The sequence below is a fragment of the Scyliorhinus torazame genome, chromosome 22, assembly GCF_047496885.1.
Source record: "Scyliorhinus torazame isolate Kashiwa2021f chromosome 22, sScyTor2.1, whole genome shotgun sequence".
Lineage (NCBI taxonomy): Eukaryota > Metazoa > Chordata > Chondrichthyes > Carcharhiniformes > Scyliorhinidae > Scyliorhinus > Scyliorhinus torazame.
In genome coordinates, this window is record NC_092728.1 from 100,916,613 (window position 1) to 100,943,238 (window position 26,626).

At 51.2% G+C, this 26,626-nt stretch overlaps 1 protein-coding gene across 2 annotated transcripts in view; it reads right to left on the reverse strand.

The window, feature by feature from the left end:
* Positions 1–10,872: 10,872 nt before the first annotated feature.
* The window catches only part of LOC140399276 (uncharacterized), a 185,255-nt gene continuing 169,501 nt past the window's right edge, over positions 10,873–26,626 (reverse strand). For both annotated transcript variants that reach the window (XM_072488743.1, XM_072488742.1), the window contains exon 33: positions 10,873–15,149. In XM_072488743.1, coding sequence (XP_072344844.1) covers positions 14,967–15,149 — 183 coding nt within the window. In that variant the 3' untranslated portion in view covers positions 10,873–14,966. The remainder of the gene's footprint in view (positions 15,150–26,626) is intronic.

The following is a 26,626-nucleotide window of genomic DNA, read 5'->3' on the forward strand; positions in this document are numbered from 1 at the left end:
ACTATGGTGAGACCTTGTCAGAAATGTTACGCGACCGTTTGGTTTGCGGTATTAACAATGCGGCCACCCAGAGAAAGTTGTTAGCTGAGCCAACATTGACTTTTCAACAGGCCATTCAAATAGCATTGTCCCGAGAGAGCGCAGAACGAGGAGTGCAGGAGCTACAGGGAATAAAGGTTCACACCTTGGGGCACAACCCCTTCCGTCCAAAAGCGTCTCCTCCACCCCTGCGGTACCTTGGGCGGGGTGGCGTCCGGATCAACGCCAGTGGCCGTCGGACATTCCTCCCCTAAGGGAGCCTTCTCCAGAACCGATGGATGAGGAGCCATGTCAGTGTCAGACTTGTGGGCGCCGACCCCGTCGCGGATGCCGGTGCTGGGGGCATCAGAGGTGCCATTGTTCCGCCAGAAACTGGGGCCAGCCCAGAGGCCGTACTATCCATTTGGATGACCCTGCGGTGACTACTCCTGAGGACGTGGAGACGGAGGATGACTGCCTGCAGCTGCATTGTGTGGCAGCTCCCCATGCGGCTCCCATTCAGGTGACAGTACGGGTCAATGGTCACCCGCTTGAGATGGAGTTGGATACTGGCGCAGCGGTCTCCGTGATCGCCCAGAGGACATCCGACCACATCAAGCAGGGTATACAGATCCTTACATTAACCAACACACAGGCCAGGCTGGCCACCTGCATGGGGGAACCATTGGACATTGCAGGAACTACAATGACCCCTGTTGTTTATGGACGCCAGGAGTGGCGTTTCCCACTTATCGTGGTGTGCGGCCAGGGGCCCAGCCTGTTGGGTCAGGACTGGTTGCGCCATTTGTGGCTGCAGTGGCAACACGTCCTCCAAACTGGTTCTGGAGAGTTGACGGAGGTACTGGGACGGTACCCAGATGTATTCCAGCCCGGTTTGGGGAAAATAAAATGGGCCGTAGCCCGTATCCAAGTCGAAGCAGGAGCCACCCGTGCTATTTCCGGGCGCCCCCGGTGCCTTATGCCTTGCTCGAGAAGGTAGAAGGGGAGCTCACTTGTTTGGAGTCCTTGGGTATTATCAGACCCGTCCGTTTCGCTGACTGGGCAGCGCCAGTTGAACCTGGAATGAAGCCAGATGCCACAGTTTGCTTGTGCGGCAACTATAAACTTACATGAATACGGCTTTCCTGCTCGACCGATATCCAATACCACACATATAAGATCTCTACGCGAAGCTTGCAGGCGGACTCTCGTTCACAAAATTAGATATGAGTCACGCCTACCTATAGTTGGAGCTGGACTCTGGCTCCCGGCCATATGTAACTATTAATACACACCGAGGCCTGTATGAATATACACGTTTGCCCTTTGGGGTATCCTCTGCCTGCGCTATCTTTCAACGCGTCGTGGAGGGCATCTTGAAAGGTTTACCTTGTGTCGGCTGTCTACTTAGACAACGTTTTGATTACAGGGATGTCGGAGCAGGAACATCTGGAGGCTGTCCTTGGACGCTTTTCAGTGGCTGGAGTCCGTTTATGTCGTACAAAGTGTGTCTTTCAGGCGAAGAAAGTAGTCTACCTGGGTTATTGGGTGGACTGCGCAGGTTTGCACCCCGTCGCAGAGAAGGTGCGCACGATTCAACAGGTCCCCGCCCCAACTGACACTTCGCATCTTTGCTCATTTCTCGGCCTCGTAAACTACTACGGGAAGTTCCTCCCCAATCTGGCAACTACGCTGGCCCTGTTGCATCTTCTGCTAAAGAAAAATCACACCTGGGTTTGGGGTCAGCCGCAAGAAACCGCTTTCCGGCGGGTAAAACAACAGTTGTCGTCGTCTGGGTTACTAACCCACTATGATCCTGGAAAGCCTTTGCTCATCACGTGTGATGCATCCCCGTATGGTATTGGGGCCGTCCTGTCCCACAAGATGGAGAACGGGCCGATAGCTTTCGCCTCCCGCACATTGACTGCAGGTAAAAAAGTACGCGCAGATCGAGAAGGAGAGCCGGGCGGCGGCCTTTGCGGTGAAACGCTTCCACCAGTACGTGTATGGCCGCCACTTCACTATCGTGACTGATCATAAGCCTCTGCTGGGACTTTTCAGAGAGGATAAACCAATGCCGCCCATTGCTTCCGCACGGATCCAGCGCTGGGCTTTGTTGCTCGCTGCCTACGAGTATTCTCTGGAGCATAAACCAGGGAACCAGATAGCAAATGCCGACGCACTGAGCCGATTGCCTTTGTCGACCGGCCCCATGTCGACCCCCACGACTGGTGAGGTGGTTGCAACCCTGAACTTTATGGACTCCTTGCCTGTCACGGAATCACAGATCCATAAGTGGACCCAGACAGAGCCAGTCCTGTCAAAGGTTCGGCACATAGTCCTGTATGGTGGGCAGCATAGATAGCTCCCAGGCGAGTTGCAGGCATTTTCCTCCAAGCTGTCAGAATTCAGCGTGGAAGATGGCATCCTCTTGTGGGGGACGCATGTGATTGTCACGGAAAAAGGCCAGGAGCTGATACTATCAGACTTGCACAATGGGCATCCGGTGTGACCAAAATGAAAATGTTGGCTTGGAGTTATGTCTGGTGGCCAGGCCTCGACACTGACATTGAGAAGGTGGCCCAAAACTGCTCCATTTGCCAGGAGCATCAGAAGCTTCCGCCGGCCGCGCCCCTACATCACTGGGAATGGTGCGCGGATTTCGCCGGCACTTTTCAAGGATCCATGTTCCTTCTATTAATCGATGCCCAGTCTAAATGGTTAGAATTGCACAAGATGTTAGGCACAACGTCCTGCGCGACAATCGAGAAGATGCATTTGTCTTTCAGTACGCATGGCCTCCCCGAGGTGCTGGTCACTGACAACGGCACTCCGTTCACAAGTGAGGAGTTTGCGAGGTTCATGAAGATGAATGGCATACGCCATATCCGCACCGCTCCATACCACCCGGCTTCCAATGGGTTGGTGGAGCGCGCAGTGCAGACATTCAAACGGGGCCTAAAGAAGCAGTCTTCCGGGTCTATGGACACGAGACTGGCTCACTTTTTGTTTTCATACAGGACCACTCCACATGCGGTGACTGGGGTAGCTTCCGCAGAACTCCTAATGGGCCGGAGACTTCGCACCCGCCTTAGCATGGTTTCCCCGGACATTGACGCAAAAGTACGCCACACTCAAGAACGGCAGGGACATGGCCTTTCTCGGCATTGGCCGATTCGGCAGTTTGCACCCGGTGACCCAGTGTTCGTTCGAAATTTTGCTGGTGGTGCTCAGTGGGTCCCTGGCATTATCTTTCGCCGAACAGACCCTACCTCTTACCAGGTGCAAGCCCAGGGTCGTCTCCAGCGCAAGCATGTAGACCACGTACGGTCCAGAAGACCATTTCTTCTAAAGATTCCCCCGCCTGCGGAGCTCACTTCTACAGCCACAGAAACCAGACACAGTGGAGAGTATTCCTCACAATCTTCCTCTGGTGCCACACTCAAAGCCTGCGCAGGTCGTTGCAGAACCGTGTGGAGATAGGGACGCCGAGATGACGGAGGCAATGGACTCCGAGATGGTGACACAGGACGCCTCAGAAGGGGAGTCCTTGGGCCCATGGGCCATGGGTGTACAAGCGTTACGCCGTTCATCACGGAAGCGCCGTTCTCTGTCTCGTTACACGCCGCCCGATCCAGCACCTCGTGCAAATGCTGTACGGCCTGCGGCAAAACGAGTCCGACACCCTCCTTCACCAGGGTCTTCGGTGGGTTCCTTGGACTTTGGGGGGGGGTGGGGGGGGGGATGTTATAACCTGCCTGCTTACCACTGGCTGGGGACAAATGGCAATCCCACAATCCTTAGGGAGTATGAGCTTCCCCAATGAGGGGGGCGGAGAAATCATTAGCAGGTCCCTGCATAAATAAAGCTGACCAGTATGGAACCAGCCAGGGAGGAGTAATATATATGTTATTGTAAATATATGTTATTTCTTTCTATTCTACAACTCGTGCTGGATTCTTCGTGGCCCTCACAAAAGATTCTATGTGTCAGTCTGTACAGTTTATTGTGAGCCAGCAGCCCTTGAAATTCATCTTGTCCTTACTCAATTTACACATCTGTACATTTTCCAGATGTGCAATAAATACTGGCCTTGCCAGCACTGCCCACATCCCTTGAATGATTTAAAACCGTCAATGTATTGCCACCACTACAGAGCAGAATGGCTATGTGAGAATCAACTGCTCCATGGGAGTTTGAACTCACACAACCATGAAGTTTATATTCAATGTAATCATTTCGGCCTCTGTCAGTTTAATTCCTGAATTGATATTCAATCTGAATCAAATACAAAGGGGCCACCGTTTGCATTTCATTCAAGTAAACTGCCTTGCTGACTCGCTATGATCTAGTTCAGTGTTTTTCAAACTTTTTTGCCCGGGATCCATTTTTACCAACTGGCCTTCCTTCGGAACCCACGCAGGCTGACTTTCGAGACCCACCCCAGCCGACCTTCGGGATCCACCATTGTCTCTTACCTTTAATGCGAGACGTGAGCCTGGGCTTATATTCTATAGTCTGGAGGAGTGAAGAATGAGAAATTACCTCATTGAAACAGGCATTATTCTCTCAGGACTCGACAGAGCAGATGCAGAATGTAAACTTTCCTTAGATGGGTAGTTTACAGCCTGGGGATATAGTCTGCAAATTATAATGTGCCAATTTTAGACATAGACGAGGAGGAATTACTTAACTCAAAGAATTGTGAATCTTTTTAATCTTTAAAATTCGCTAACAAAGAGAGTTGTGCAGGCTCAGCCATTGAGCATATTCTGATGCAGGAAGACTGAATTGAATTTTTAGAAAAACCTTCTCCTGGCTCAACACGCTGATGTCAGGAGGAGGCGGTGTTTCTCACTGGGCTCCGGGCATGCGCACTGATGAGTGGGCACGCATGTGCAGCGCGCCTGCATTTTAATTTTTAATTTTTATTTTTTTATTTATAAATTTAGAGTACCCAATTAAGGGGCAATTTAGCGTGCCCAATCCACCTAGCCTGCACATCTTTGGATTGTGGGGGCGAAACCCACGCAAACACGGGGAGACGTATGCAAACTCCACACGGACAGTGACCCAGAGCCGGGATCGAACCTGGGACCTCGGCGCCGTGAGGCAGCAGTGCTAACCACTGCGCCGCCGTGCTGCCCTGCGCCCGCATATTTAAAGCCGTTGGCGGTCGTCATTTCACAAGCCGTTCGCAGCCAGTGTTTTTAAAAGCCGGCTGCTGCGGCTATTGTGCCTGAATTCCCGCAGTCGGGAACGCCGCAATGGACGGTTCCGCGACCCTCCCAACACCTACCTGCGACCCACGGGTGGGTCGCGACCCCCACTTTGATAATGCGTGATCTAGTTTAAGCTTATAACCTACTCTTCAGACTGTTTCTCAACTGTATGATGTTGTTTGATTAAAAATTTACAACAAACACAAAACATTTTTGCTGCTATTTAATCAGAAGCACTAGTACATGAAATGGAGCCACAGGAAATGACAGAGATATGAGTACTTATAGAGGCTTTAGAAGTTGACCAGATAAATTGGCAGTGTAGAGAACTTTAAAAAGTGCAATCAATGTTTCCTTTCGTAACCCTGGGCGCGATTCTCCACTCCCACGCCGGTTGGGAGAATCGCCTGGGCCACCAAAATTTCCGGGGATGCCGGTCCGACGCCCTCCCGCGATTCTCCCAAGCGGCGGGAACGGCCCGGTCGAGTTTCCGGGGCCGCAGGCCGGAGAATCGTCGGAGACACCCAAAATGGCGATTCTCCGGCACCCCAGCTATTCTGAGGCCCGGATGGGCCGAGCGGCCAGGCCAAAACGGCGGGTTCCCCCCGGCGCCGTTCACACCTGGTCGTTGCAGTCGTGGGCGGTGCGTGAACGCTGGGGGGGGGGGGGCCTGCGGGGGGGGCGAGGGGGGATCCTGCACCGGGCTTCACCTGGAATGTGGGGTGGCCCGCGATCGGTGCCCACCGATCGTCGGGCCGTCCTCTCTGAAGGAGGACCTCCTTCCTTCCGCGGCCCCGCAAGATCCGTCCCCCATCTTCTTGCGGGGCGGATTTAGAGATGACGACAACCACGCATGCGCGGGTTGGCGCCGGCCAACCAGCGCATGCGCGGATGATGTCCGTTATGCCGCGCCGGCCGCGTCATCTATGCGGCGCCGCTTTTACGCGGGCAACAAGGCCTGGCGCGTGTAGATGACGCGGCCCCGATCCTGGCCCATTGTCAGGGCCTGAATCGGTCGGGACCGGGGCCGTTCCGCGCCGTCGTGAACCTCGACGGCGTTCACGACGGCGCGGCCACTTCGGCGTGGGAGTGGAGAATCCCGCCCCCTGACTCTCATCCAAACTCATTAAGATTAACTTGAGTTTGAGGGAAGTCAAGAAGAGGAGGAAAATATTCCTTTGTTAGTGGATTCACCACACACCACTGTCAGAGGGATTTAAAAAAAACCAAAATTCACAATTTTTCACCCAGAGCAAATAAGCACAAAATTACTCAGCCATTTAGTAAAACACTGCAAACTTTATTTCATGCGAAAATACAATAGAGGTTTATAAATTTTAAAACAAACTTTATAAAGGAAATATGTTAAATAAAATTGTTTTCCTGGGTATTATTATTTACAACAATTATGCGGCTGGGATTTGGAATAACTCATTGACAACATTTAAGAATAATTTAACTGTTTCATTATTATGCTTTGAAATAGTCCAGTACAAATCTGTTATAAAAAGGAAAACCTTTAAAACAATCAGAAAAGCAGAAAACCAAAAAAGACAAAATCATCTTCTAGAAATCACTGTAAATCATTTATGTAGAACCATATTACAGGGTGAATCTCAATTAGTCAAACGGTCAATAATCACTGGTCACAACACAAACACATTTGTAAAAAATAAAGTTAACATCTGAACGCTGTCTTTGGTATAGGAAACTGATGTATAGAAACTGAACAGCCAAGTCTAGGAAAACCCCAAGATTGAGCCCAATCTCGACTAAACTTTGTATCTGGGGCTTCCATTGACAATCAGCGCCAAGGAAAGATTGAGCTCAGTGTGACAAGGTGAGTAATAGAACATCTTGGTTCTCATAGAATCATAGAATTTACAGTGCAGAAGAAGGCCATTCGGCCTATCGAGTCTGCACCAGCCTACTTAGGCACACGTCTCCACCCTATCCCCATAACCCAGTAACTCCACCGAATCGTTTTGACACTAAGGGGCAATTTATCATGGACAATCCACCTAACCTGCACATCTTTGGACTGTGGGAGGAAACCGGAGCACCCGGAGGAAACCCACGCAGACACGGGGACAAAGTGCAAACTCCACACAGACAGTCACCCGAGGCCGGAATTGAACCCGGGACTTTGGAGCTGTGATGCAGCAGTGCTAACCACTGTGCTGTCCGTCTTAGTATTCTCCAATGACTGGTCACTGGTGTGGCATCAGAGGAGGGCATGACCTTATCATTGTCAATTTTGAGCAACTGAATAAATAATTTTGAGAATAAATTGGGGAAAAAAACAAATAAAGTTGAACTAATTTCTAGGAGTGTATAAGATTTCAATAGGCCTTTCAGGACAGTTCATTATAAAGCACTTATAGCCAAGGATAACTAGGGAGTAAAGTCACTGAGTTAAAGCTATTTTGTTTTTTGGCAAGTTGTATAATGTCACTAGCAGGAGTTCTCAGATTGCTTCAATTTCACATTGCCTACAGTACAACTGCAACTGATGTGAAATGAGGTAATGATGGATTGGCTGGGAACTTTACAATCTTAATGAACTAGCTTCTCAGACAATTAGCTAATCAGTAGCATTTAAAATGTAAGTGGCATTGAACACTGGGGCGCCTCAGGAGAAGGTGCGAGAACATGTTGAACTCTGCTTGCCTGACCAGTAAGCGATGCAGAGCCAAATCATGTAACTTAGGGCGGCTGGCTCCATGTCTTGGTCTCATGATGTGTCATCTGACAGGTTCTGGACGCAAACCTGTTGTATGGGTGTCCTTCGTCTCAAACCAATACCTGTCATATGAATGGACCTGGTCCTAAACCAAGATCTGAAATATGAACGGTTGTGATCCCAAATAAATATCCATGGTTCTGGTGTCAAACCAATTCCTGTTGGGATTACAGCATGACTAGAAATACCTTTGTGGGCATCACGGTGGGGCAGTGGTTAGCATTGCTGTCTCACGGCACCGAGGTCCCAGTTTCGATCCCGACGCTGGGACACTGTCCGTGTGGAGTTCGCACATTATCTCCGTGTCTGCGTGGGTTTCGCCCCCACAACCCAAAGATGTGCAGGGTAGGTGGATTGGCCACGCTAAATTGCCCCTTAATTGGGGGAAAAAAGTAATTGGGTACTCAAATTTATTTGAAACAAAGCAGAATAAACCACTTAATTCTCATAGCATCTGCTAATAACCTCATATCAGTGCTATCTTATCACTGTTGTACATCTATATAAAATGATCATGGTTTAGATTTACTTTAAAATAATATTCCCAATTGTAAATGCCAGTTATAATGATCTTTTATAGTAATAACTATAGATATATGTAACAGTTCAGATTATCTTCTGCTTTGCAAAGGTTTACATGTTGCATGTTAATTTTAATTTCCTGCTTGGCAAATTTGATTTATATATTTTTTAGTGGTTTTACTCCAAAAAGATATCACTGGAATAGGGCTTCCCCATTGGTTCAGTGATTGTGGGATACTGAGACACAACAACCCAGAAGGCAAGTGCTTTAATTCGCTGATTCTATTCGGAGCAGAAGTGAGGATGGTAGAAATGGAGCCAAAACCCCTGGGTTAAGAACATAAGAAATAGGAATAGATCGTACAGCTCATTAAGCATAACAGATCTTCTGCCTCAACTCCACTTTCCTGGCTATTCCTCCCATCCCTTCATTCCCTGACTGACCAGAAATCTGCCTATCCCCAGCCTTAAATACATTCAATGGTGGAAAATCCACCATCCTCTGGCAAAGAGAATTCCAAAGATTCACAACCCTCGAGTGAAGAATTTCTTTCTCGTCTCAGTCCTAAATGATGTGTCGCTTATCCTGAAACTGTGCCCCCGCCCTCCATTGTTTTAGATTCCCAAGCCAAGGGGAACAACCTCTGTGTCTACCAGGTCAAGCCCCTTCAGAACCTTGTATGTTTTACTGAGATCACCTCTCATTCTTCTGAACTTCAGAGAATGTAGGCCCAATTTATTCAGCTTCTTATCATAGGACAACCCTCTCATCCCAGGAGCCAGCCTCGTGAACTTTCATTGTGTTTCTTCCAAGGCAAGGAGATACTTCCTTAAAGCTGGAGACAAAAACCACACACAGTACTCCAGGTCTGGCCTCTGGAACAAGACTTCCTCATGGTTGGACTCCCGTTGGGCAATAACGACCAAAATGGCGTTTTCCTTCCCATTTACCTGCACACTGATTTTGGGTTTGGAAGCTGGGGAGGGAAAAAGCATTGTGAGGGTCCCCATTCCTGATAGCTACTGTGTGACTTATATCTCTGAAGTTAGGGACTAGGGGCGGGATTCTCCACTCCCGCGCCGAAGTGGCCGCACCGTCGTGAGCGCCATCGAGGTTCACGACGGCGCGAAACGGCCCCGATCCCGACCGATTCAGGCCCTGACAATGGGCTAGAATCGGGGCCATGTCATCTACACGTGCCAGGCCTTGTCGCCCGCGTAAAGGCGGCGCCGCATGGATGACGCGGCCGGCGCCGCATAACTGCCGTCATCCGCGCATGCGTGGGTTGGCCAGCGCCAACCCGCGCATGCGTGGTTGCCGTCCTCTTTAAGTCCGCCCCGCAAGAAGATGGCGGACGGATCTTGCGGGGCCGTGGAAGGAAGGAGGTCCTCCTTCAGAGAGGACGGCCCGACGATCGGTGGGCACAGATCGTGGGCCACCCCACATTTGAGTTACCCCCCGGTGCAGGATCCCCCCCTCAAACCCCCCGCAGGCCGCCCCCCCCAGCGTTCGCGCGCTGTTCCCGACGGCAGCGACCAGGTGTGTACTAGCGCCGGGGGGAGCCCGCCGTTTTGGCCTGGCCGCTTGGCCCATCCGGGCCTGAGAATAGCGGGGGTGCCGGAGAATCGCCATTTTGGGTGTCTCCGGCGATTCTCCGGCCTGCCGCCCGCGGAACTCGACCGGGCCGTTCCTGCCGTTTGGGAGAATCGCGGGAGGGCGTCGGACCGGCGTCCCGGGAGGTTTTGGCGGCCCAGGCGATTCTCCCAACCGGCGCGGGAGTGGAGAATCTCGCCCATGGTATTTGAAGGTTTAACCCTTTCCACCCCACCATGGTCAAACAGCCTCCTCTACGCTGCATACAGAGACGTCAACACGGAACTGAAGAGTACTGTTGGCGCCAGTAAATGTCTGTACCCTCACAAAAAGATGTGAGGAGAAAAACCTGACTGTTAACATTGATAATATTAACAGAAAATATGGGGCGAAATTCTCCCCCAACGGCGGGATGCCCGCCGACTGGCGCCAAAGCCGGCGCAAATCAGACGGGCATCGCGCCGGCAAAGAGGTGCGGAAGTCTCCGCATCTTTGGCGGCCTAGCCCCAACATTGAGGGGCTAGGCCGACGCCGGAGGGATTTCCGCCCCGCCAGCTGGCGGAAATGGCGTTTGTTGCCCCGCCAGCTGGCGCGGAAATGCGGCGCATGCGCGGGAGCGTCAGCGGCCGCTGTCAGTTTCCCCGTGCATGCGTGGGAGCGTCAGCGGCCGCCGAAAGTTTCCCGCGCATGCGCAGTGGGGAGAGTCTCTTCCGCCTCCGCCATGGTGGAGGCCGTAGCGGAGGCGGAAGGGAAAGAGTGCCCCCACGGCACAGGCCCGCCCGCGGATCGGTGGGCCCCGATCGCGGGCCAGGCCACCGTGGGGGCACCCCCCGGGGTCAGATCGCCCCGCGCCCCCCCCAGGACCCCGGAGCCCACCCACGCTGCCTGGTCCCGCCGGTAAATACCAGGTTTGATTTACGTCGGCGGGACAGGCAATTTCTGGGCGGGACTTCGGCCCATCCGGGCCGGAGAATCCAGCGGGGGGTCCCGCCAACCGGCGCGGCTGGATTCCCGCCCCCGCCCAATCTCCGGGAGCGGAGACTTCGGCGGGGGCGGGGGCGGGATTCACGGCGGCCAACGGCCATTCTCCGACCCGGCGGGGGGTCGGAGAATGACGCCCATGTTGTCTGATACAGACACAGCTGGAGAATCATTTATTTACATCTGGCAACTACATCATTATTGTACAGGGAGATGCCAACTTTGGGCCTTCCATTTAAGACTTATACATTTCCAAAGTAACTGTAGCTGTCATAGTTCAACCAGTGAATCTGATGCTCCAGAGTGAGAAATAAATGGGAACTGTTGAACTTTGAGTACTGATTGAAAATGACTCAACGCTAAAAGCTTGAAACACTCCTTCAAGAGGTAAAACCACTTGTGCATCCAAGGGGGGTATGTTTACCAAGTATTAAAGACAATGTCTGGCTTGTAACAAGTGACGAAGCCTGGGTAAGACTGGTTTCAAGGCAGATGTTGAGTTGGGGAGAAAACAACAGCACTATGTTAGCAGAAGAGTTCTGTCAGTGCCAGTTCTGCCACGTCCTAAGAGACACAAACAAGTGCTGAAGGGTCGAGCTGTTTATTCACTTGGCTCCAAAGATTTTACAACTGAACTTTTGAATATTGCAAACGAGCTACCGTCACTGCGTTTTGCAGTGGTTAAGTGGGTCAACCGCTGCTTAAAAATAACCCATGCACACACAGGAATGTAGCATAAACTGGCCGCACATCATTTTCACTGATTACACTTCTTACCCCAATAGGTGATGTCATTTAATCTTATTGTGCGGGTGCCACCCACTAAATACCGGCTGGATTTAACACAAAGGCACTTGATTAAATTAGCACTCAGTGCTCACTTTGTCATAAAACATTATTACAGGATTCAAACAAGTAACCACTCCATAATCATTTCCACAGAATATGTCCCATTTTTTTCCTGCTGACTGGATATCCTACAGTGAGCCACAGAGTACCAGCCAAACACAGCTGTGCCCAGCCTGCATGAAGGCATCCCGTGGTTTGCCTAATTAATAGGCTGCCCTACAGTTAATCCTTCACTGTTCCTGTCTCTTCCACAGCTTTATCATCCTCCCTTTCTTGGCTCTGTAAGTTTCCCTGTTAAGTGCACTTGCTCTTTATTGACCATTAAGCTGGCAACACTGAATTACCAGAGAATGCGGAGCACACAAACAGGCCATTCGGCCCAACTGGTCCATGCTGGTATTTATGCTTCGCACGATCCTTCTCCCACCCTATCAGCGTAACTTCCTTTTAAAAAAAATTTAAAGTACCCAATTTATTTTTTTTCCAATTAAGGGGCAATTTAGTGTGGCCAATCCACCTTCCCTGTACATCTTTGTGTTGTGGGGGTGAGACCCACGCAGACACGGTGAGAATGTGCAAACTCCACACAGACAGTGATCCGGGCCCAGGAACGAACCTGGGCCCTCGGTGTCGTGAGGTAGCGGTGCTGGCCCAGCATATCTTCCTTTCTGTTTCATGTGTTCCTCAACTTCTCCTAAATTGAATTTGCGCTATTTGCCTCAACTACACCCTGTGGTTGCAACTCCAAGACCTTTCTCCAAAATACGTTTTTCTCTGGTCACGTCAGTTCTGGGGGTCTCCTCTCCTTGTTGAGGTTGAGTTCCATAGATGCCGAAGAACTGTTGGGACCTTTAAATTGACAATACTTTTAATGACCAGGAATTATTTGCAAAGAATTTGTCTGCAGAAATTCCTTCCTTCTGTCCAAAGAGCTTCTAAAAGAAAATAATCCTTTCTTGGGATGCGTGTGTTGCTGGCAAGACTGCCGTTTATTGACCATCCCTGGTTGCCCTCAAAAATAGCGGTGGTGAGCCTTCTTCTGCAGTTCGAGGCAGCAAGGATCTCCCACAGTTCAGCGGAGGGATTCAGGGTTTTGACCCAGCAGCAGCGAAATAATGTGATTATGTTCACCTGGAGGTGCTGGTGTCCAAGCCATGCCCTTTTAGGTGGTAAAGTTCTTCAGCTTTATGACATTCAAAGCTGGATGGTCAATGCATTCAATCGCTCAACCGTTATTGCTCTTTGCCAGCCACACAAAGGAAGCATGGAAGTATCTTGCCCTCATATTTCCTCCCTCCCTGTGTGGAAACTCTACACCTTCTGCAAGATGGAAATTCTCTCTCTTAATTGTTCTCAGGATGTGCTGCTTAGCTGGCAAAGTCAGCATTTATTGTCCATCCCTTGAGCAGGGACTGATGGGCTACCTATAACTGAGTGGCTTGCTGGGTTATTTCAGAGGGCAGGTAAGAGTCAGCCAGTTTGGTGTGGGCCTGGAGTCAAATGTAGGCCACACCAGGCAAGGTTGGCAGATTTCCTCCCTTGAAGGGCATTCGTGAGCCGGATGGGACTAAATTTCAACGAGTCTCAATGATCATTATTAACAAGACTAATGATTTATTAATTGATTGAATTTAAATTCCTCCAGCTGCCACGGTGGGATTTGAACTCATGTCCCCAGAGCATTTGTCTGGGCCTCTGAATCACTATCCTGACTCCCCCCCCACACAATCCCATGGGCAATTACAGCTCAAATCCTCCAGTGCTTTCACAGACCACATGATGGCAGAGAGAGATAGGCCGTGAGGAGATATAAGATAACTTATTTAAAACTGTCATTCAAACCTGCCATATACAGCTGTTAGTAATACACTTTTTTTTTTAAATGGTAAAATTAAAAATTTTTTTTTAGAGTACCCAATTATTTTTTCCCAATTAAGGGCCAATTTAGCATGGCCAATCCACCTAACCTGCACATCTTTGGGTTGTGGGGGTGAAACCCACGCAAACACAGGGAGAAAGTGCAAACTCCACACGGACAGTGACCCAGAGCCAGGATTGAACCTGGGACCTCGGCGCCGTGAGACAGCAGTGCTAACAACTGCGCCACCGTGCTGCCCGTTATTAATACACTCTAAGATTGTCGCTGAGGAATTAAAGTATTTCCTGGCTATGTTAAGTTTACGTTAAATCTTATTCTGTTAGAATTGCAGGAAAGCACTTCAGATTTATTGCTGACAAATTGAGAAACACAGTATCAAACCAGTGTAAAGTCAACACTAAACAAATATCTTCCGCCACTATACTCCCAGAATCCCTCTAAACTGCACGATCAGTGGGAATATTATTTGCGAAAAATCTACACGAAGGACAAAAGTTGAAAAGATTTTGCAGGAAAGACAAGGAAAGGAGTGACAGAAATATACAAATTGCATTTTCATAGCACCTTTCGCAACCTCAGGACGTCTCAAAACAACTCTCTGTTTTTGAAGTGTCGCCACTGTTGTAATCTGGGAAACACAGCAAACAATTTGCCCACAGGGAAATCCCACCAGCGACAATGTGGCAATTATGAGATCATTTGTCTTTAATGATTTTGCTTGGGGTATAAAAATTGGCCAGCACACCAGGGAGAACTCAGCCGCTCTTCTTCGAAATCATGCCGTGGACTCGTCCTCCTGAGAGAGGAGACGGGGTCTCAGTTTAATGTCTCATCCAGAAAACAGCACCTTTGACTGTGCAGCGCTTCCTCTGTATTTCACTGCAGTGTCAGCCTTAGATTTTCCCAGGGACTATGCATCCACAACTTTCTGACTTGGTTGGGGGAAAGACATCTAGCCCTGAGCCAGAGCTGACATTCGTGATGAGATGATACCAAGATGCTATCTATCCATGTAATTCAGTCTGAACAACCTCTTACTTAGGGTAGCTCAGACTCTGCATTAAAATTGGCACATTACCCAATAGTTCTGAACATTCTGCACGTATCTTGGTCTGATGGCGTCTCTGTTGAATTTTGTAAACAATACGTTGCCTTCAGCTATTGTATGCTGGAGACAGTAAGAGTCTGTCCTGCCAATCTCCTGTTACAGATGGTGTTGAGGACATCAACAGTGTCATGAATCAGGATGTTAAAGATGTCCTCGGTCAGCTTCATCTTCACAGTGAGCTCATCATCAGCATATGCCAGCCATTGATACTCTTCCTCTTGGAGTTCTTGAATCTATACAGGAGAGCAAAGTTAGATTGAGAATACCACTGAAGGTTTATCTCCCCCCCCCCCACCCCCCACCCCCCCCCCACCCCCCCCCCACCCCCCACCCCCCCCCCACCCCCCCCCCACCCCCCACCCCCCACCCCCCACCCCCCCCCCCCACCCCCCCCCCCACCCCCCCCCCCCACCCCCCCCCCCACCCCCCCCCCCCCACCCCCCCCCCACCCCCCACCCCCCCCCCACCCCCCCCCCCACCCCCCCCCCCCCCCACCCCCCCCCCACCCCCACACCCCCACACCCCCCCCCCACCCCCCCCCCCCACACACCCCCACCCCCCCCCACACCCCCACACCCCCCCCCACACCCCCCCACCCCCCCCACCCCACCCCACCCAACTGAGTAGCTTGCTACTTGCACGTTTCAGAGTGCAGTTAAGTACTTCTGCATGTAGTACCATGCAGGCCAGAGTGGGTAAGGATGGCAGATTTCCGTCCCGAATGGACATTGGTGAACCAGGTGGTTTTTTTACAACAACCTTCATGGCATCTTTAATTTGATTTAATTAATTGAGTTTAAATTCCCCAGCGTCCAAAGTGGGATTTGAACTCATGTTTCCAGATCATTGGTTCAGCTTTTTGGATGACTAGTGATATAACAGAACCACTTCAAGCACACCACCTCATGCCTCAGTATATTGTGTACATCATAAGAATGCATTGGAGTAAATGCAGAAGAGGTTTACAGGAATGGTTCCAGGGATGAGAAACTTCAGTTATGAGGATGGATTGGAGAGATTGGGACTGTTCTCCTCGGAGAGAAGAAGGCTGAGAGGAGATCTGATACAGATTGTGAAGGGGTTGGACAGAGTAGACAGGGAGAAGCTGTTCCTGCTCATAAAAGGATCAGGAACAAAAGGGCACAGGTTAAAGTGATTTGAGAAAGAAGCAAATGTGATGCGAGAAAAATAATGTTGTCACAGCAGGTGGTTGGGGTTTGGGACGCACTGCCCGGAAATCTGGTGGAGGCAGGTTCAATCGAGGCGTTCAAGAGAGCGTCGGGTGATTATTTGAATGGAAATGATGCGCAGGGGTCCGGGGGAAAGGCAGGAGAATGGCACAAAGTCATGATGCTCGTTTGGAGAGCTGGTGTAGATATGATGGGCCAAATGGCCTCCATCTGCACCGTAACAATTCTGTGATGTTGAGTGTGACTGAATTCTGCACTGGGCCTCTACTTACAAACAAAGGGGCCATTGTTTCCTTTTGAAAAGAATGTGGAAGCATTTGTTTGCCCTCATTCAGTAGAGTGGTGTTAGCTCTGGGAAATGACACACTATCATTCCAAGTCACTATTGTCTGTATCGAGCACAGCAAAGTGGAGGACAGCAGCTGCAGAGTAAAGCTCCCTCTGCTCTCCAGCTATACAGCTCAAGAGGGCGTCGCCACGCCCCCTCCCTCCCCCATTTGCCACATTAGCTGTCTGTGGACTTGTGGCAAAGTCCGCATCGGCCAGCGCCGTACAAGATACGTTCCTGGCGCCTGATGTCCCGGGAGTGGACCGCGTGAAGCAGAGAGAGACTTTCCACGCATTGTCAGAGACCCCTCGCACCGAGGCCTTGCCCTCTTCCAGACCCTTCCATCAGGCAGAAGATACAGAAGTCTGAAGACCCGCACATCCAGACATAGGAACAGCTTCTTCCCCACAGTTACCAGACTCCTCAACGACTCTCCCTCGAACTGATCTGTTCCCTATAAGACAGTATTCACCACGCTTTATGCTGCTCTTGCTTATGTCGTATTTGGTTTGTTATTTTGCCCTTGTTCCATACTGTAACTAATTACTTATTTGTCGATGTACTGTGTATCTTTTTGCATTCATTGTAACTATCTACTATTTTCTTGTCCCCTGTGTGCGTACTATGTATGTTCCCTTGGCCGCAGAAAAATACTTTTCATTGTACTTCAGTACATGTGACAATAAATCAATCAATCAAGTCAATGTCCAGCGGAATGCAGCAAAACCTGACAGCCGGACAGTGATGCACGATCAATTACAATCAAAGACGAGGTTGTAACATAACTGAAGGCTTTAATCGACTAGAACTGTTCCCCAGCAGCTTCGGTACAGAAAATGAGGGCTGCTGGGACGGCACCGGTTCTTATACCCCGCCTGTCAAGGTGGAGCTACATACCAACAGCCAATGGTAAACTCCTAGGTTTAACCAATGGTCTTCAGCCTCTTGGGTACTGTAGTACCTGATAATACCACCGACAGTGAGGCTTTTTCACTGTCACTTCTCCAGCCTGCAGTTTACTGGGTGTGTCGCAAAGACAGAACAGGAATAGGTTGCCAGTTCTCCCTGTATCTTGACTCCGTTTTCCTGCTTGCTCTTTGACGCTTTCCGCCCTTCGTTACCAGAAATCTAAATCACAGTTCTGAAATTTCTGCTCAACCCCCAGGCTCAACTGCTTCTTGGGTGGGGAGCTTCAGATCTCTGCTAACCTCTTGCATGATGCAGGGCCCCTCCCTGAATTGCTTTTAGCTCATGTTCCCCCGTTCTGGGTTCCGGGGTCACTCGGTGATTTGTTCGCCTGGCCAAAAATCATTCTATCAAATCAAGGCTTGGGCTAGAAACCATTGGGTAAATTTGTGAAATATAAAACAAGCTGAAGTACAGTACTCCCTACCCACAGTGACATAAATTAAAACATGGAAATGAAATTAAATGAAAATCGCTTATTGTCACAAGTAGGCTTCAATGAAGTTACTGTGAAAAGTTCCGAGTCGCCACCTTCCGAAATGGGCCACTCAGTCAAACTCCTCTTTGACGGCGTTTACCTTCGACAAAAAGAAAACAGTCCGACTCACGTTTACCCATAGAACATAGAACAATACAGCGCAGTACAGGCCTTCTGCGCCTTCCTCTAGGTCATTGATAAAAATGACAAACAGCAACGGCCCCAGAACAGATCCTTGTGGTACTCCACTTGTGACTGTACTCCATTCTGAACATTTCCCATCAACCACCACCCTCTGTCTTTCAGCTAGCCAATTTCTGATCCACATCTCTAAATCACCCTCAATCCCCAGCCTCCGTATTTTTTGCAATAGCCTACCGTGGGGAACCTTATCAAACGCTTTGCTGAAATCCATATACACCACATCAACTGCTCTACCCTCGTCTACCTGTTCAGTCACCTTCTCAAAGAACTCAATAAGGTTTGTGAGGCATGACCTACCCTTCACAAAGCCATGCTGACTATCCCTGATCATATTATTCCTATCTAGATGATTATAAATCTTGTCTCTTATAATCCCCTCCAAGACTTTACCCACTACAGACGTGAGGCTCACCGGTCTATAGTTGCCGGGGTTGTCTCTGCTCCCCTTTTTGAACAAAGGGACCACATTTGCTGTCCTCCAGTCCTCTGGCACTATTCCTGTAGCCAATGATGACATAAAAATCAAAGCCAAAGGTCCAGCAATCTCTTCCCTGGCCTCCCAGAGAATCCTAGGATAAATCCCATCAGGTCCCGGGGACTTATCTATTTTCAGCCTGTCCAGAATTGCCAACACCTCTTCCCTACGTACCTCAATGCCATCTATTCTATTAGCCTGGGGCTCAGCATTCTCCTCCACAACATTATCTTTTTCCTGAGTGAATACTGACGAAAAATATTCATTTAGTATCTCGCCTATCTCTTCAGACTCCACACACAATTTGCCATCCCTGTCCTTGACTGGTCCTACTCTTTCCCTAGTCATTCGCTTATTCCTGACATACCTATAGAAAGCTTTTGGGTTTTCCTTGATCCTTCCTGCCAAATACTTCTCATGTCCCCTCCTTGCTCGTCTTAGCTCTCTCTTTAGATCCTTCCTCGCTATCTTGTAACTATCCATCGCCCCAACCGAAACTTCACACCTCATCTTCACATAGGCCTCCTTCTTCCTCTTAACAAGAGATTCCACTTCCTTGGTAAACCACGGTTCCCTCGATCGACGCCTTCCTCCCTGTCTGACCGGTACATACTTATCAAGAACACGCAGTAGCTGATCCTTGAACAAGCCCCACTTATCCAGTGTGCCCAACACTTGCAGCCTACTTCTCCACCTTATCCCCCCCAAGTCACGTCTAATGGCATCATAATTGCCCTTCCCCCAGCTATAACTCTTGCCCTGCGGTGTATACTTATCCCTTTCCATCATTAACGTAAACGTCACCGAATTGTGGTCACTGTCCCCAAAGTGCTCTCCTACCTCCAAATCCAACACCTGGCCTGGTTCATTACCCAAAACCAAATCCAACGTGGCCTCGCCTCTTGTTGGCCTGTCAACATATTGTTTCAGGACACCCTCCTGCACACACTGTACAAAAAACGACCCATCTATTGTACTCGAACTATATCTTTTCCAGTCAATATTTGGAAAGTTAAAGTCTCCCATAATAACTACCCTGTTACTTTCGCTCTTATCCAGAATCATCTTCGCCATCCTTTCCTCTACATCCCTAGAACTATTAGGAGGCCTATAAAAAACTCCCAACAGGGTGACCTCTCCTTTCCTGTTTCTAACTTCAGCCCATACTACCTCGGAAGAAGAGTCCCCATCTAGCATCCTCTCCGCCACCTTAATACTGCTCTTGACTAGCAGCGCCACACCTCCCCCTCTTTTGCCTCCTTCTCTGAGCTTACTAAAACACCTAAACCCCGGAACCTGCAACATCCATTCCTGTCCCTGCTCTATCCATGTCTCCGAAATGGCCACAACATCGAAGTCCCAGGTACCAACCCATGCTGCCAGTTCCCCTACCTTGTTTCGTATACTCCTGGCATTGAAGTAGACACACTTCAAACCACCTACCTGAACACTGGCCCCCTCCTGCGACGTCAAATCTGTGCTCCTGACCTCTATACTCTCATTCTCCCTTACCCTAAAACTACAATCCAGGTTCCCATGCCCCTGCTGCATTAGTTTAAACCCCCCCAAAGAGCACTAACAAATCTCCCCCCCAGGATATTTGTGCCCCTCAGGTTCAGATGTAGACCATCCTGTCTGTAGAGGTCCCACCTTCCCCAGAAAGAGCCCCAGTTGTCCAGAAATCTGAATCCCTCCCGCCTGCACCATCCCTGTAGCCACGTGTTTAAATGCTCTCTCTCCCTATTCCTCATCTCACTATCACGTGGCACGGGCAACAACCCAGAGATAACAACTCTGTTTGTTCTAGTTCTGAGCTTCCATCCTAGCTCCCTGAAAGCCTGCCTGACATCCTTGTCCCCTTTCCTACCTATGTCGTTAGTGCCAATGTGGACCACGACTTGGGGCTGCTCCCCCTCCCCCCTAAGGACCCGGAAAACACGATCCGAGACATCACGTACCCTTGCACCTGGGAGGCAACATACCAAACGTGAGTCTCTCACGCTCCCACAAAATCTCCTATCTGTGCCCCTGACTATAGAGTCCCCAATTACTAATGCTCTGCTCCTCTCCCCCCTTCCCTTCTGAGCAACAGGGACAGACTCCATGCCATGTTACCCATGACCCCTTATACTTCACCTAATCTGCTCAAAAGAGTCAGAAATAACAAACAGGCGCCTCCGGCCCTGAATACAAGACATACTCACAAAACAACATAATTTGTCTTTTATGTGGTTACCATGGAGTCTTCGGACTCAGCGTAGCTCAGGTTTTGGCTGATTGGTGAACTGGGGGTTGGAGATCCAATAGAAACCTGCGACCTGTAGCTCCTTGGGACCTGAAGCCTGCCAAGGATTGGGCCTGCCTCAGCAGCCAGGCTGGAGCCTCCGACACAAGGGCAGCCATCAATCAAGTTTACAGAGATTCTCAGAATTTCAATTACACTGGATGTTTGAACTGAACGAAAGAATCTGACCTATCAATCAGTTCCAAAATCAGCATCATCTATCGGATCAGACCTCCGCCCGAGGCCATCAATTTACAAACACCAAGGCTGCATGGTGAGATGCATGTATCAGTCAGCCTGAGAGGCACAGCCTCTGCTGCCTGAGACCCATTATTTTTACCCTGCAGATTGAGCAGAATCAGAAAGAAAGAATCTCATAAATAATCTAGTGGTGGCAAAAGTGAAGCTGTAATTTCGAGCCAAGGTGAACCCAAAGTTATCAGAAGTGGATTGAGACTGCCTCAAGCCCGTTTGAGTGCAGACCTATGCTGCCAATGGATGGAAGAGGCTTGCATATTTAAGATGTTAAGTTGAGTTCATGGAATAAACAGTGTTTTGTGTTTAAAAACCCACGTGTCCATAATTGTAATCCCACACCTAGGGAAAAAGCCGTGTGCTCGGAAAAGCAACAAATCCATTAAAGGGAGAGGTTGGTTGAACTCCATGATACATTTTGGGGTTCCAGGCCTGGGCTACATGAAGGTTTTAGCCATGGAACCCTTCTGACCTTGCGAGAGTACTGACGGACCCCTGGGACACATTCTTATTATGCTGCAGAGTAAAACACGAAAACATTTTTTTTGTTTTTGCTCAACAGGCACAAACACACAAGGATAAATGCTCCTCCCTCTCTCTCTCACGCACCCCTCTTGCTCGTGCACGCACACTCTCGCCTCCCTCGCGCACACGCTCTGAGCTCTCTCTCGCACACATGCTCTCACCTCTCTCGCACACACGCTCTCACCTCTCTCTCGCACACACGCTCTCGCCTCCCTCACACACACACACGCTCTCACCTCTCTTTGACACACACGCTCTCGCCGCCCTCACACACACACACGCTCTCACCTCTCTTTGACACACACTCTCTCTCACCTCTCCCTTGCGCACATGTTCTCACCTCACTCTCATACACACGCTCTCACCTCTCTCTCGCATATACGCTCTCACCTCTCTCTCACACACATGCTCTCGCCTCTCTCTCGCACACACGCTCTCACCTCTCTCTCGCACACGCTCTCATCTCTCTCTTACACACACGCTCTCACCTCTCTCTCGCGCACATGCTCTCACCTCTCCCTCGCACACACACTCTCACCTCTCTCTCGCACACACGCTCTCACCTCTCTCTCGCACACGCTCTCATCTCTCTCTTTCACACACGCTCTCACCTCTCTCTCGCGCACATGCTCTCACCTCTCCCTCGCACACACACTCTCACCACTCTCTCGCACACACGCTCTCACCTCTCTCTTGCACACATGCTCTCACCTCTCTCTTGCACACATACTCTCACCTCTCTCTCACGCGCACACTCTCACCTCTCTCGCATGCACACCCTCACCTCTCTCTCGCACACACGCTCTCACCTCTCTTGCACACACGCTCTCACCTCTCTCTCGCACACATGCTCTCACCTCTCTCTCGCACACACGCTCTCACCTCTCTCTCACACACACGCTCTCAACTCTCTCTCACACACACACTCTCACCTCTCTTTCGCACACACGCTCTCACCTCTCTCGCACACACACTCTCACCTCTCTTGCACACAAGCTCTCACCTCTCTCTCACACACATGCTCTCACCTCTCTCGCCCACACTCGCTCACCTCTCTCGCGCACACGCTCTCACCTCTCCCTCGCACACACGCTCTCGCCTCCCTCACACACACACGCTCTCACCTCTCTTTGACACACACTCTCTCTCTCACCTCTCCCTTGCGCACATGTTCTCACCTCACTCTCATACACACGCTCTCACCTCTCTCTCTCATATACGCTCTCACCTCTCTCTCACACACATGCTCTCGCCTCTCTCTCGCACACACGCTCTCACCTCTCTCTCGCACACGCTCTCACCTCTCTCTCACACACACGCTCTCACCTCTCTCTCGAGCACATGCTCTCACCTCTCCCTCGCACACACGCTCTCACCTCTCTCTCGCACACACGCTCTCACCTCTCTCTTGCACACACGCTCTCACCTCTCTCTTGCACACATACTCTCACCTCTCTCTCACGCGCACACTCTCACCTCTCTCTCGCATGCACACCCTCACCTCTCTCTCGCACACACGCTCTCACCTCTCTTGCACACACGCTCTCACCTCTCTCTCGCACACATGCTCTCACCTCTCTCTCGCACACATGCTCTCACCTCTCTCTCGCACACACGCTCTCACCTCTCTCTCACACACACGCTCTCACCTCTCTCTCGAGCACATGCTCTCACCTCTCCCTCGCACACACGCTCTCACCTCTCTCTCGCACACACGCTCTCACCTCTCTCTTGCACACACACTCTCACCTCTCTCTCGCACACACGCTCTCACCTCTCTCTCGCACACATGCTCTCACCTCGCTCGCGCACATGCTCTCACCTCTCTCTCGCACACACTCTCTCACCTCTCTCTCGCGCACACGCTCTCACCTCTCTCTCGCACACACGCGCTCACCTCTCTCTCACACACACTCTCACCTCTCTCACGCACACGCTCTCACCTCTCTCTCGCACGCACGCTCTCACCTTTCTCACGCACAGCTCTCACCTCTCTCTCGCACACATGCTCTCGCCTCTCTCTCGCACACACGGTCTCACCTCTCTCTCACGCACACGCTCTCACCTCTCTCTCGCACACACGCACTCACCTCTCTTTGACTCACACGCTCTCACCTCTCTCTCTCGCACACACGCTCTCACCTCTCTCGCACACAAGCTCTCACCTCACTCTTGCACGTGTTCTCACCTCTCTCTCGCGCACACGCTCTCACCTCTCCCTCGCACACACGCTCTCACCTCTCTCTCGCACACGCTCTCACCTCTCTCTCGCACACATGCTCTCACCTCTCTTTGACACACACTAACTCACCTCTCTCTCGCACACGCTCTCACCTCTCTCTCGCACACACGCGCTCACCTCTCTCTCACGCACAGCTCTCACCTCTCTCTCGCACACATGCTCTCGCCTCTCTCTCGCACACACGGTCTCACCTCTCTCTCACGCACACGCTCTCACCTCTCTCTCGCACACACGCTCTCACCTCTCTCTCGCACACATGCTCTCACCTCTCTCTCGCACACTCTCTCACCTCTCTCTCGCGCACACACGCTCTCACCTCTCTCTCGCACACGCTCTCACCTCTCTCTCGCACACATGCTCTCACCTCTCTTTGACACACACTAACTCACCTCTCTCTCGCACACGCTCTCACCTCTCTCTCGCACACACGCGCTCATCTCTCTCTCACACACAGGCTCTCACCTCTCACGCACACGCTCTCACCTCTCTCTCGCACGCACGCTCTCACCTTTCTCACGCACACGCTCTCACCTCTCTCTCGCACACATGCTCTCGCCTCTCTCTCGCACACATGGTCTCACCTCTCTCTCACGCACACGCTCTCACCTCTCTCTCGCACACACGCACTCACCTCTCTTTGACTCACACGCTCTCACCTCTCTCTCACACACACGCTCTCACCTCTCTCGCACACAAGCTCTCACCTCACTCTTGCACGTGTTCTCACCTCTCTCGCACACACCTCTCTTGCACACACGCTCTCACCTCTCCCTCGCACACACGCTCTCGCCTCCCTCACACACACACACGCTCTCACCTCTCTTTGACACACACTCTCTCTCTCACCTCTCCCTTGCGCACATGTTCTCACCTCACTCTCATACACACGCTCTCACCTCTCTCTCGCATATACGCTCTCACCTCTCTCTCACACACATGCTCTCGCCTCTCTCTCGCACACACGCTCTCACCTCTCTCTCGCACACGCTCTCACGTCTCTCTCACACACATGCTCTCACCTCTCTCTCGAGCACATGCTCTCACCTCTCCCTCGCACACACGCTCTCACCTCTCTCTCGCACACACGCTCTCACCTCTCTCTTGCACACACGCTCTCACCTCTCTCTTGCACACATACTCTCACCTCTCTCTCACGCGCACACTCTCACCTCTCTCTCGCATGCACACCCTCACCTCTCTCTCGCACACACGCTCTCACCTCTCTTGCACACACGCTCTCACCTCTCTCTCGCACACATGCTCTCACCTCTCTCTCGCACACACGCTCTCACCTCTCTCTCGCACACACGCTCTCATCTCTCACACACACACTCTCACCTCTCTCTCGCACACACGCTCTCACCTCTCTCTCGCACACATGCTCTCACCTCGCTCGCGCACATGCTCTCACCTCTCTCTCGCACACACTCTCTCACCTCTCTCTCGCGCACACGCTCTCACCTCTCTCTCGCACACACGCGCTCACCTCTCTCTCACACACACTCTCACCTCTCTCACGCACACGCTCTCACCTCTCTCTCGCACGCACGCTCTCACCTTTCTCACGCACAGCTCTCACCTCTCTCTCGCACACATGCTCTCGCCTCTCTCTCGCACACACGGTCTCACCTCTCTCTCACGCACACGCTCTCACCTCTCTCTCGCACACACGCACTCACCTCTCTTTGACTCACACGCTCTCACCTCTCTCTCTCGCACACACGCTCTCACCTCTCTCGCACACAAGCTCTCACCTCACTCTTGCACGTGTTCTCACCTCTCTCTCGCGCACACGCTCTCACCTCTCCCTCGCACACACGCTCTCACCTCTCTCTCGCACACGCTCTCACCTCTCTCTCGCACACATGCTCTCACCTCTCTTTGACACACACTAACTCACCTCTCTCTCGCACACGCTCTCACCTCTCTCTCGCACACACGCGCTCACCTCTCTCTCACGCACAGCTCTCACCTCTCTCTCGCACACATGCTCTCGCCTCTCTCTCGCACACACGGTCTCACCTCTCTCTCACGCACACGCTCTCACCTCTCTCTCGCACACACGCACTCACCTCTCTTTGACTCACACACTCTCACCTCTCTCTTGCACACATACTCTCACCTCTCTCTCACGCGCACACTCTCACCTCTCTCTCGCATGCACACCCTCACCTCTCTCTCGCACACACGCTCTCACCTCTCTTGCACACACGCTCTCACCTCTCTCTCGCACACATGCTCTCACCTCTCTCTCGCACACACACTCTCACCTCTCTCTCTCACACACGCTCTCACCTCTCTCTCGCACACATGCTCTCACCTCGCTCGCGCACATGCTCTCACCTCTCTCTCGCACACACTCTCTCACCTCTCTCTCGCGCACACGCTCTCACCTCTCTCTCGCACACACGCTCTCACCTCTCTCGCACACAAGCTCTCACCTCACTCTTGCACGTGTTCTCACCTCTCTCGCACACACCTCTCTTGCACACACGCTCTCACCTCTCCCTCGCACACACGCTCTCGCCTCCCTCACACACACACACGCTCTCACCTCTCTTTGACACACACTCTCTCTCTCACCTCTCCCTTGCGCACATGTTCTCACCTCACTCTCATACACACGCTCTCACCTCTCTCTCGCATATACGCTCTCACCTCTCTCTCACACACATGCTTTCGCCTCTCTCTCGCACACACGCTCTCACCTCTCTCTCGCACACGCTCTCACCTCTCTCTCACACACATGCTCTCACATCTCTC